The 13,113-nt window shown below is 40.8% G+C and overlaps 1 protein-coding gene across 1 annotated transcript in view; it reads left to right on the forward strand.

The window, feature by feature from the left end:
* The window catches only part of TLCD2 (TLC domain containing 2), a 34,476-nt gene extending 25,410 nt beyond the window's left edge, over positions 1 to 9,066 (forward strand). The window contains exon 4 of the mRNA XM_075196709.1: positions 7,461 to 9,066. Within this exon, the coding sequence (XP_075052810.1) occupies positions 7,461 to 7,838 (378 nt within the window). The 3' untranslated portion in view covers positions 7,839 to 9,066. The remainder of the gene's footprint in view (positions 1 to 7,460) is intronic.
* The last annotated feature ends 4,047 nt before the right edge of the window (positions 9,067 to 13,113 follow it).

Here is a 13,113-nt window from a genome sequence, read left to right on the forward strand (position 1 = left end):
TCAGAGAGGATCTTGCTATAGTGTGTCAATAAACCACTTGCTTTCTTTGTTTACTACAACTGATGAGGAGAGGAGAGGAGGTGGAGCCAGACAAATGAACACTGAAGGCGCAATTTTATAGCTAGAATGAGAACTAGTATAGGACACTGCCCTTAAATCCTAGTGAATACAGTGTGTCTGAGACGTGAGTGTCAAACGTAGCAGAGAGGTCAATGAGAACTAAAAGCGAGTAGTGATCTTTAGTTTCAGCAGTATCTGTGGAGTAGTGAGTAAGTAAAATAAATGCGTGGGGAGAGTGTGGGCAAGACTCTGATGAAGCGAGGAGGAACTTGGGAGAAGGCAATGAGTGAAAAATATTGGGTTGGAATTTTTTTCAGAATAGACGTACAGGATGCTTGAATAACAATTACCAGATACCAGCGGGGAGGGAATGATTACAGATTTTAGTTAAGGTTGGATTGAGCCCAGCAGACAATTGTACTGAATTTAAATGTTAGGTGCTGCTCACAACATATTTTGAAGCCATACCATACATCAGGAAGTACAAACCTCTGTTACGGTTCCTAGTATGAATACTACGGAGAGTTGTGGTACTTGAACCAAAGTGTCTTTATTATAAACAAAGTTTACACAGGAAGCAAATAAGTGCAGGCAATGGATAATGGCAAGCATACTTCATAGAAGCAGCAGGTTCAAGGTAGCAGGAATAGTAGGTATAATGGATAACAGGCACAAATGGTGAAGTGCAGATTCAGATTACCAGGTTTAGCAGAGGAAGTGCAGGCACAAGGAGACTGAATCAAATACTGGGAGATCCACAATATACTAAGGAGTAATCAGGAGCAAAGTCAAATGAAGCCGAGGTCTGGGTCATAAGAAACGGTGCAGGACAATTGGACAAGTCAGGATCCAAACAGGAGCTTCACAGAGATACCAGCAGCAGCAAAGACACACAAATTGGCACTGGCCTGTTAAAAAGGCAGTCTTAAGAAGGCCAGAAACAGGTGATTCATGATCCTGATATGATGATGAGGGCTTAACCCCTTGCAGGTAGGGAACAACTGTCCAGGTATAAAAGCTTGCAGTACCTTTAGGATGTAAGCTCTCATGAGCAGGGCCCTCTTTCCTTGTGTGCTCCTTCTACTATTCCATCACCCTCTGTATCTCTTGGCCTGCTTCCCTAGCCCTGTTTTCCTAAGCGTCGGCCTACTTCTCGCTGATTTCTACCATCCCTTTCACTATCTCCCAGATATAATCTGATTTGCTTTACCCTGTCACCTGTGTTTGTATATATTTTGTTCTTTCTGTATCATGTTGTGTCTTGGTTCTCTGTTTTCTGTATATGTAATGTACAGCGCTGTGGACTCTTTGTGGTGCATTATAAGTCAAAGATATTAATAATAATAATACCTGTGGTAGCACAGAGGTACTGCAGGCCAAATTCAGACATAAAGACAGAGTCCTAACAACCTCACAGGGCAGTAATTTACTTACTACTTAGAGGCTTTCTACATGTATTTTATATTTTTTTCTGTAGATTGGTGCATGCTATTATTATAATATATGTGTATAAGGTCCCATATCATACCTCCCGATACTTTCTGAAGGTGATTGGGCAAGCAAAGCACAAAAAGAGACAAATGTCAGTCCCACCTAATTTTGTACAGTTGGGGGGTATCTATTTTCTTGACGGATCTTCACATGTTTGACACTTTATTTATATTAGCTATGCAGGTGAATGCAAGATATAGTTTTCTGTTATCATCCTTTTATTAGTCTGACTGCAGACTTCAGCAGGGTTACCGACAGTAAGTCAACTGTGTGTAGAACAATATCTTCCTAATCAATCATTTTATCTCAAATATCTTCAGTTCAATAAGCTACTGAAACTGCTATGCTAGTCACACACAGGCATATCCTGACAAAAGATCAGAACACAGGCGAATAGAGGTTATCTTACATGCTCGATTACAGATATGCCTGATAATGATCTTCTCATTTATTATTGGATATTGTGGTCATTTTGGACACCCCTTGCATTATATGTAGCTTTGTCGCCAACATTACTAATATATATGTAAATGTTATTAGTTGGAGTAGTTTCACTTAAGCTGTCTTGTATTTTAGGTTTTGTGATCCTCTTATAACACTTTATAGATGTAAGAAATGTTATTGTGCTGCATCTATCAGATCCAATTAATTCCACAGGGAAAAATAATGGTACAATGCAGTTGTTCCCTCGGAAAATGCTGTTGTGGTCACAAGCAAATTAAAAGTGCACACATTACGCAGAATGAACAATGGAGCATGCAAAATGTGATGCCAACTTTTTAGGCCACATCCATTTTTAATGATGCTTCTTCCTCTTTTCACCACACTTCCCATATAACAATTGGCTAGTATGCAATGCAGAACCTATTGTTCCCAAAATCAGTGCCCATTTGACCAGAGGATTTGTATCACTTACCTCGCTTCTGCTCTTGCCACTGGCCAATGAGGAAACAGGTTTGTGCAATTCATCAACCAGAGGTGTAACTGATACACCAGAGGTGTGCTAGTTCAGTCCCCCAGGGCTACCGACAGTTCATGTCTTCAGGATTTCTTTAATCATGTTAGTCTATTTAGCTGGGTCAATAATTATCCCAACTGTTTCTACAGACAGAAATCTTGAAAACATGAAATGTTGGTAGCCCTTGAGGACTGAACGTAGATACATCTGTGATGGATATTATGGTTACCTCTCCCATGATTTCCAACAACCAATCTGCATTAAGTGAATGGTAGCTAGCTTTTATTATATGCAAGATGTATTCTCTTCATACAATTCTGAGGATTTTTATAATTAGCTGAATAATTTGTAATTATGAAAGATTGTTTGCTGCCCTCGAAACAGGAGACTCGACAGAAGTGGTCTCTTTCTGTCTCATTCTGCTCTAAACTCTTATTTGTCAGGGCACATGGGATATATGTTTGCTTAATTTAATATATAATCACTATTCACTCTAACATGGAGCACGCCCAAGGACACCTAATAAAAACAGTCCCACAGTAGATCAACTCTTTAATAATAAAAAGGGCTCACAATGGCCTAATCCAGTGTTTCTTAAACCTGGTCCTCAGCACCCCTAACAGTGCATGATTTCCATATCTCCTTGCTTTAGCACAGGTGTATTCATTGCTTACTGACACAATGTAACAGATCCTCAGGTAGTATAATTGTTTCCCTTGTCACCTGGAAAACATGCACTGTTAGGGGTCCTGAGGACTGGGTTTGAGAAACACTAATCTAAACTTTTCCAATGCCCAAAACTTAAGAATTGCTGCTGTATAGTCAGAATTTTAACACAGGTGTGTCAGCTGATGTGTCACAGTGTGAAAAGTCTTGGAGCCACTTCTGCAAATGAGTAAGACACCACAGTATCCACTCGTCACAGAACCACAGCAGTTCTATACAAGTGATATGTGTCCGGAACTGGTGGGAAGGCTGCTGTGGTTGCTAAAAGGCAGAACTGGGAGAACATTTTGGCTATTTTCAGTAAGAATTACAGTACATTGTAATAAGAGCTTGTGTCCATTACCTCCAACTGATTTATAGTCAGTGCTCAGTGAACATACCCCTCATTTTGTATTATAGGCGGTAGTTAAAGGGCGTACATATACATTGCAACCATGGATTACCCGGTAGTTAGTTTTCTAGCATGACTATATGGTAAATGAAATGATTGTATGGTAAGGAATGCAAGTCCGGCACCCTCATGTGGACATTGAAAGCAACACATAGCGTTCACTGAATACTATATACATAAATGTACGATTTTGTGCCACTGCGCACATTATTTTCTTTTAAGCCTCATACCCACTGTTTTTAACATTAGTACAACACATGTAAACAGTGGTGATATTGGACCCTATTGTTACCATACCAGCTTGCGTTTGTGTGCTTTGGATTGTGGTGTGGCATGGTTTTTGGATGCTACTTGCTCTATTTTTTTGTGTTCAGTGCAATTCAAATGCAGTGACTTCAAAAGAGTGCCTTCCATTGACCTCTCCGAACGCACGTACAGGCACTCATTAACCACCACTTCTCAAATGCATTCATGTTGTGTGCTTGGGGTAGGTGTGATTGGTTGGAAAATTAGTGTGTTTGGTGGATAGTGGGAGGAGCTTGGGGATATCAGGACCACAGCTTATTTCCCCTGCTTGTGCCTTTAAAAGTGTTGGGACAGTTTTTAGGGGAGTATCAGGGGTGCTGCCGCTACAAGGCCTGGAGATGTTGTAGTCCCGGCAGTGCACAGCAGAGGACCTCTTCTGACTTAGGAGCATGGGCCAGGCTGCACATGCTCAGTTGATCCCTGTTTTGCAGAGCAAAGGGGCCGAGAGGCTAGAGCGGTATGGCTGGTCCCCTACCCAAATTTTGCTATGAGTCCGGCATTGCCCTGTTTCGTCTCTGTGTTGGGAGGTATACAGATAAGCTACCTGTCGAAATCAGTAGTTTCTTTGGTAAGATCACTCAGAGACTGATCACTAACAGTCTTCTGACCACACTAATAAACACCAGTGTCACTGGAAGTGATTTGGCCACTTAACTCATTTGTGGCCAAATTATCAATGTTCCTGTCGCTCAGGCTTCAGGCTGAGCGGCCGGATCACAGCGCATGACCAGTTTTAGGATAGTGACACAAGTACCTGTGTAAGCTCCAAGTTCTTGACAAACAAGTGCTGATAAGCTTTAGGAATACTGCCTCCTGGGCCGATGTCAGCGTTAGTGTGCCAAGAACTAAGCATTGCACTGTTTCCAGTACTAGAACACACAGATTCATCAAATGCCTGTGTGTTGCCTATCTATGACCTATGAACATTCACATGCAACCACTTGACAAATTTGGAGGTCATCTAGTTGGATTAAACTTTCACAGCTGGGGCAGAGAATTCACTTATCTATTTAGCAACTAAAAGAGCCCAGTGTGTGCATTGACATAATGGGCACAAACTATTAGCATAGTTACCAACTGTCCGTAATTTGCAGGGATAGTCTTAGGATTTAAAGATTTGTCCTGTAAATCTCCCTGTTTCTTAATATTGACCAGTGGCTCACTAAAATTCCTCATTTTCTGCATTTTGGTTGCAATTATTTTAGCCTATTCTTATTGTCTAATATTTGTACATTAGTATTTACTGAAGAGGAGCATTTAAAATGCAAACAGGGTCAAAGGACGTGTATTGCATATGTGGGCTACATTTATATGCACCAGCTCAACATTAAATGTTCACTGGAGCTCACTATCACTAATCCCAAAACGTCGGTACCCCCCCTCCTAGAGGAACTAGATCTCTATGGCTATTTCTCGGGCTACAAGATCAATCCAGATAAGACGGAGGTTCTAGACTTTAATATATCAGCTACAGACAAGTTATTATTAGAACGCTCCTTCCCTTTTCACTGGGGTCGCCGCAAAATTAAATACTTGGGTGTTTCCATCACAAAGCACTATCGACATCTATTTCAAGCCAATTTTCCTCACCTACTCGATCAAATCAAAATAGACCTTACATCGTGGTCACAGCTCTATATCTCCTGGCTTGGACGCATTAATGCCGTCAAAATGAATATCCTCCCTAGGCTGCTCTACTTCTTTCAGACTCTCCCCATCCGCATACCGCCATATGTTTTTAAATTCCTACAATTCCATGTCTCCAGATTTGTCTGGTCGGGCAGACGACCCCGGGTCCGACTTAAGGTTCTTCAGAGGTCCCCGCGGGGGGGAGGTCTAGGGATTCCTGATTTTCAAAGATACTACCTCTCCGCCCAACTTGCTCAGTGTGTCCTATGGTCTGGTCGGACGGAAGCCAGAGTTTGGTCTAAAATTGAGGCAGAGGGTCTGGGACTGCTTTCCTTATCCTCTCTCCTATGGGTCCCGAGGCCTCGTCGCCCCAAACGTCTGTTATCTCACCCAATAGTCTCACACACATTAACCATCTGGGACTCATCATCCCAAAAATTCGCCTTATCTCCCCATCCCTCTCCGGTTGTTCCGCTATTCAACTCTCCGGAATTTCCTCCCGGACTACATCATAACTCATTCCAGCCATGGTATTCACGGGGAGTCATCTACCTCAATCATTTATCCACCTCAGTAACTTTTCCTCAGTTTTCTGAAATTCAATCACAGATCCACATTCCCTCAAAGCACTTTTATCAGTTCTTGCAACTTCGCCATTTCCATAGTGTTGCTAAAGATCGCCTGCTAGCCCGACCTCTCTCCACCTTCGAAGCCCTTTGTCTACGCCAATCTTCAACCAAAGGTCTGATATCAATGCTTTACCACGAACTTGCTTCCCCTTCTTCTTCTCTTAGACCCCCCCATGAACTAACCTGGGAACGAGACCTTGGAGAAGAGCTACTGGAAGAGGAATGGTCTGAAATTTACGAGAACGCCGCCTCTAGTTCCATCTGCGTAAGAATTAAGAGAATCTTTATAAGATGCTTTATCGGTGGTACTATGTGCCCTCGCGTCTTTGCAAAATCCATCCTGATTCATCTGATCGGTGCTGGCGAGGGTGCTCCCATAAAGGCACATTTCTCCACATATGGTGGTCGTGCCCAAAATTGACAGGCTTCTGGACCCAGATAAGAGGCCTGATTAATTCAATTCTCCTGGTGGATATTCCCCTGGAGTCAAAAAAATTTCTTCTCCCTATGGGGGCTCCCTCGGCATCCCGACATGAGAACAAATTGATGAGACATATTGTTTCGGCAGCTACCTGCCAAATAGCGGCAGACTGGCGTTCGCAATCCCCTCCTTCCATGCAGTCCATAATCAACAGAATTCGGCAGATTGAACGGATGGAATACATGACCAGTATTATCCGAAACTCCTCCGGAGCCTTCTCCAGGGTTTGGGACCCATGGTTATTCTTCTTCTTGGATCTTTTTCCAACTAACAATGGATCTAGTCACTCACTCCTTCCCTTCTCTCCTCTTCTCTTCTCTTTCATTTCTCTCTCCTTTCCTCCTCTATGTATTCTCTCTCTTTCTTCCTCTTTCTATAAAACCTTAGGTCATCTGTCATTAATAAAATTGTTAGACTGGTTGACTTAGTATCCTCTTATGTTTCATGCCGATGGCTGATATGGTTTCCTCCTGTATACTTATGCTATCAGTATGCAATTTGTCATTTGTCCTATGCTGTTCTCATGACCTTGCAGAAATAAAAAGTTAAAAAAAAAAAAATGTTCACTGGAAACTATCTGAAAATGTTGGCAACTATATATCTGTATGGTTAAAAAGAAGAGTTATTTATTTCATTTGTATTTTTGCATTGGAAACTCTGACTCATTTTCCTCTATTAAGAGAGAGGCTGGTGTGCATATCATCAGTATTAAGAATATGTAGCATACTGTATATGCTTGTGATTTCTTTTAATTGCTGTTTCTTACCAATTTATTTCCCTTTATTTCAGGTTATCACTTGTTTTGGTATATCTATGCTACTGCACCGCTATGTGGGATTTTCAGTTGTGGCCTTGCTGGTGGAAATTAATTCCATCTTCCTGCATCTGAGACAGATCCTTCTAATGACCAACCTATTGAAAACCACTATGTACCGGCTGAACAGCTTACTGAACCTGGGCACATACGTCATCTTCAGGATCATCACACTGGCTTGGATGACGAGATGGTTGGTGCTAAACCGAGAGAAGATTCCACTTCTCACTTACACCATCGGTAGTGTTGGCATGGCCATCATGACCGCAATGAATATAGTGCTTTTTTACCGTCTCTTGCGTAGTGATTTCCTCAAATCAGCCCGAGATACAGCAAGAGAGAAGGATAAATAACAGGAAGAACAACTAGAGCTTCATTGTGAAGATACAGGGAGGTTTTTAGGCCATACCAACTTGTAGATTACCTGGAGTCCTACAAAATGAAAACTTCTGGTGATAAATCCAGAGATATGGAAAGACTGGAAAATAACCTTTTCAGAGTCCGTAAAACTGTTATTGGACTGTATTACAATGGTGCTCTGTATTTAGATGACCAAAAAAATGGTTGATAGGCGTTTTTCAATGAACAAGTCTTGTAATCTTTGTAATTACCCATTTTTATTTAATGAAGCACTTATTGGACTAATTACTTACAAATATCATGTTAACTTTGCCTCAGTTTTCCTGAAAAAATGTTCTGCCACTATCTAGCAATTATGTTTCCGCTCTCATTACAGTGACCAAGCTTTGCTATTTGTGTCAGACGCTTATGAAAAATGCATTGAATGGTTAGGAAACAAGGCTAGTCAAACCTTTTAGTATACATGTTTATAATCTAGGGAATTTGAGCAGTTCTTAATATTCTTTCAGTCGTGGAAGTAGTAAAATTTGATAGATAACAGCAGTTCTTGCACTGCAGGATATCTCCTTATGTGTCTTTGATAGACATCCTGGTAACAGGTCTGTCTGCGCTTAATGTGTACCTGTCCCTATTTACGTAATAGTGGCAAACATTTGAAAAGCTTAATCAATATGTGAATGCATCCTATCTATTCAACTGGAACTAGTGACATTACTGTGGCATGAGGCACAATGTATAGATGAGTTATTTAATGTAAAGGAGATGCGTGTTCCCTGTAACTAGAATATGTTATGGTAGGACAGCATGGTGGCTCAGTGGTTAGCACGTCTGTCTCACTGCACTAGGGTCATGAGTTCAATTCCTGATCTGTGTGGAGTTTGTATGTACTTCCCGTGTTTGCGTGGGTTTCTTTCGAGTGCTCTGGTTTCCTCCCACATTCCCAAAAAACAAACAAACTGGTAAGTTAATTGACTACTCGCGTGTGTTAGGGATGTTAGACAGTTAGCTCCAATGGGGCAGAGACTAATGTGAATGACAAATATTCTCTGTACAGCGATACATGTTTTTGGTGGCGCTATATAAAAAAAAAAATTGTGATGATAAATAGAATGCCATCTTGTCTTTGTCACAGTATGTTTTGTACAAACAGTCACTGATGTAATATGTCAAGCTACTCTGTTTTGTTTATAGCAGGGATATACAAGCGAAGGTTTACAGATATCATTGATTCAGCTTTACTTAACCTTCTAGGTATCCAATGTCTCAAACCATATGCAGATTCTAGTACATGTGACATAGGTTCTACCTCGTATTATTATTATTTATAATAACTCTTAGTTATGGTGCTATGGATTTCCTGAAAAAAGCAATCTGGCTCACAGAGGCTTCAATATGTTTTCCTCATCACAGTATTTGCTGATTTCCATGCCAAAGGTATGTTCTTTCCTTTTCACATGACTACCTCACAAGTTCTTCTAAGATTTTCCATGGCATCTGCAATGCTTTGTATTTTCCTGCACATGTTCTTTCCAACGGCATTCAAATCTTGTTGTCTCCATTTATAGCATTTCTTTTTATATGGGTTAAGTTATTATTGGACAGGAAATGACTTCACTGATTTAAGTAAGTAAAAGGTTCTCCCTTTTTATGCTGCTTTACTATCTGATGTCATTAAGGGGTATATTTGCTAAACTGCGGGTACGAAAAAGTGAAGGTGTTGCCTATAGCAATCAATCGGATTCTAGCTTTCATTTATTTAGTACATTCTACAAAATGACAGCTAGAATCTGATTGGTTGCTATAGGCAACATCTCCACTTTTTCAAACCCGCAGTTTAGTAAATCTAGCCCTAAGTTTTCAAAGAGAATATGTGTGGTTTATTTTCACCTGCCTTACAGTAATAGATTAGTTACTGTAAACCATAAGAGCACAGTTCATTATTTACAGAGAAACATCTTTCTCTGCACATTACCATTTATTATTGATTAGGAGGAGCTATATGGCTTCTTTGGGCAAGAAAAAATTAAATATTATTCTTAGTGGTCATTTCAGTTAATCGCGAGGTTACTACGGAACCTCACAGCTATGTTTCTGAGCACATAACAGCAGTTACGGTAATGAAAACCATCGCTCCTTTTTCCTCGCACTGCAACATCACACAGTAAAATAGCCTCAAGGTTATTTATGATTAGCTTAATGCTGGTTACATATGGGCAGAATATGCCTTTCTGGCATGCCTAACAAGAATCTGAGTTGGGTACGTGTAGCCTAAATGGACAGATCTGGCCATTCAACGCTCAAGCCAAGTGGTCAATTACATGGAGGCTTTTTAAAGTGTTTGTCAGAAGATAATACATACGGGCCAACTGTGATCGGTCGCCAACTTGATTTAAGAGTGTCACAGAAAACAATTTGATGGATTTTGATTGGATTATCCTCTGGCATCATGCTAGTTTCGAAACCACACTTAGGGGGGTATTCAATTGTTGCTCCGGACCGCAAAAAAAACGAGCGCGTTAAAACTATTACCGTTTATACGGTAAACTTGTGCGTAAAAACCGTTAATACGGTAGTTTACTCGCTGAATTTCATGCTCAGGGAGCTGCGAGATGAAATTCGGCGAGTAATTACCGTATAAACGGTAATAGTTTTAACGCGCTCGTTCTTCCGGCGGCCGGAGCAACAATTGAATACGCCCCTTAATGTGATATAATATGTCAATAATGCTGGCAATATCCATGCAAGTTTAGCCACCATAACACATACAGAATACATCAAGGTTTCTTTCAATATAAATATTTTTTTAAAATAACCATTCAGTATAATGTTAATTTGTCAAAAAGATTCTCGATCCATTGCGGAATCTCAATATTATGTCCCTATTGGTCAACAATGTTTAGAAACAACCTTAGCTGAACTTATCTAACAATTTAGCAGAATGCAAAGGGTCTTCTCACATAAACCCAACTACCAATGTTTTCCAGCTCACAATGATAACTCTATTATCCAGCCAATAGTAGGCCATCTTACACTACCTACTACTGTCTAGGTGGAAAGTCAGTAGGGACCTGTCACCTGTTCTATTTGTCAGGTTCTCAGAGACTCCAAAATTCAAGACTAATCGTGAGAATTGTGGAGATTTTTCTACTGAAAAGGAAAGGCAGAATAATTAAAAACCCCACTGCACATATTGTCTTGAGGGAAACCAAACATCTTGTTATATCAAATCTGACTTAAAGTGGCTTAACTTACGCTGCACTGAATTCTGTTACCTATGACTTGGCCAAATGCTGAGTGAATTTTGAATTTGAATACTAACATTAAGCAAAGGGAGCCTAAATGCAAAAATTGTATTTGTAGTTTCATTTCCTGCACTCTAATAGCACAGGATAATTAAGATGTGAATTAAATTGGCTTAACCCAAATCTTGGTAAAACTCTGTATCCCTACTATTTATCTACGTCTTTACTTTGGAGAGGATTGCATGGATAATTGCTGCTTTTCATTGTTCACATCACAAGTAGCACGGCAGACTTTTGACAGGATGACACAAGGCCACCCTCGCTCTAGCTACAGATTTCACCTGCGTAGTCACCGACCAACTGGCTGTGCTGACACTGCTCACAAGAACAGACAGTCTTTTAACCTCCACCCAAGCACTACAAACTAATCTAAGAAAACAACAAACCAATTACACCCATGTGGGATGCACCTGTGTGTTTGTGTTCTGCAAGAGAAACCAAGAGGGAAATTAACTCTGCGGTCTTTTCCTGCAGACTCCTTTGGTTTTTACCCATCTCTCTGCAGGAGAGGCGTGGCAAATAAGCCTCATTGACACAATATGCATTTTATTATGCTTAGCTGATTGCACTATAGGTTATAAATATTGTGCTATCCTACTCAGGCACTAAATGAGATTACGGAGTTAAGATAATATCTCAAACTCTTTCACTATGGAGCAGGGGCGGATCTAGGAAATTGTTATAATGGGGGTGATTAGGGGGGGGGGATTTAGGCCCCGCCCCCTTTCTGACTTCTGAGGCTGCCGGCGGCTGCACAGTATGTGCAGGCAGGGACAGTGTGCTGCCTGCCCGCTCTGATTGTGTTTTGTGTTTTAAACACAATCAGCGGGCGGGCAGCACATTTTCCCTGCCTGTCACTGCCGAGCGGACCTGCACATACTGTGCAGCCGCCGGCAGCAAGCCCCAGCTAGGGGGGGAGATTTCTCCTGGATCTGCCACTGCTATGGAGATGGTTCACCACCAACCGTAGTCATGCAGGTAACTAATCCTGTGATTCCATTATGCCTGTTTTTCTTTGCAGGCAGCTATGTTACTATTTGTCATTTCTAAAAGGCTCATCCACGAAATTGTGAGCTGTGCTCTCTATATGGATCAAGTAAATATTAATTGTACTGTAATTTATAATACATAATTTTGCCGATTGTTTTTATAATATTTAAATGGCTTTTTGTTTGCTATTTTGCATATAATAAATTAAATATCTGACAGGTGTTTTTTGCTCAGTGTTGTATATCGTAGTCACATAAATAAAATACAGCAAAGTATGTTTAATATTAATTGGGTATATTAAAACTGTCTTCTTTCTTTGTTTGCACATGTAAGTAAAATCCCAAACAGGACCCTATTTTACCAACAGGCAGCTGTAAACTGCACTGGTAATAAGTACTTGGCCAGCTCGCGTGTATATTACTTAGAGGACAACCTGGGGGCATATTATTATTTTAAAAGAAACCCCTTCTGCTTCCAGGCCCCTCTCATTCACAAAGTACATACCCCAGCTGGCACCCACCCTGCCCCATTCTCTAGATGTAGAGCCTGGGCAATTCAGTAGGGAGGCTGATTTGGACATTAGAACATCTTGACACGTATAGGTATGGTGATGGTGGGAATTTTGCAGTTTTACTAGTTGGGGGTTTTCTTTAAAGGTGAACTCTAGGCACAATTAATTTTAAAAGAACCCCTCCCCCCATCTAGAAAACCATGGTATTTAAGAAGAAAATCAAGTTATAGGTTGAAATAATTGCACCCTGACAAACCATATTGCGATGCAAGTGCAATTTTTTTTACATGCGGGGAAATTATTGCATGTAGCACACAAAAACCGGGCAGCTTTATTTTACACTGCAATATAGAGTTGAGCTAGGACATGCATCAAACTCTAAATCTGTCTGCGCATTTGCCTCATCTGCTGCGCAACATGCTTTTGCCAAGGTGCAAAATTGCACTTTCTAGCTGGATATTCTTC

Source organism: Mixophyes fleayi, chromosome 2, assembly GCF_038048845.1.
Source record: "Mixophyes fleayi isolate aMixFle1 chromosome 2, aMixFle1.hap1, whole genome shotgun sequence".
NCBI lineage: Eukaryota > Metazoa > Chordata > Amphibia > Anura > Limnodynastidae > Mixophyes > Mixophyes fleayi.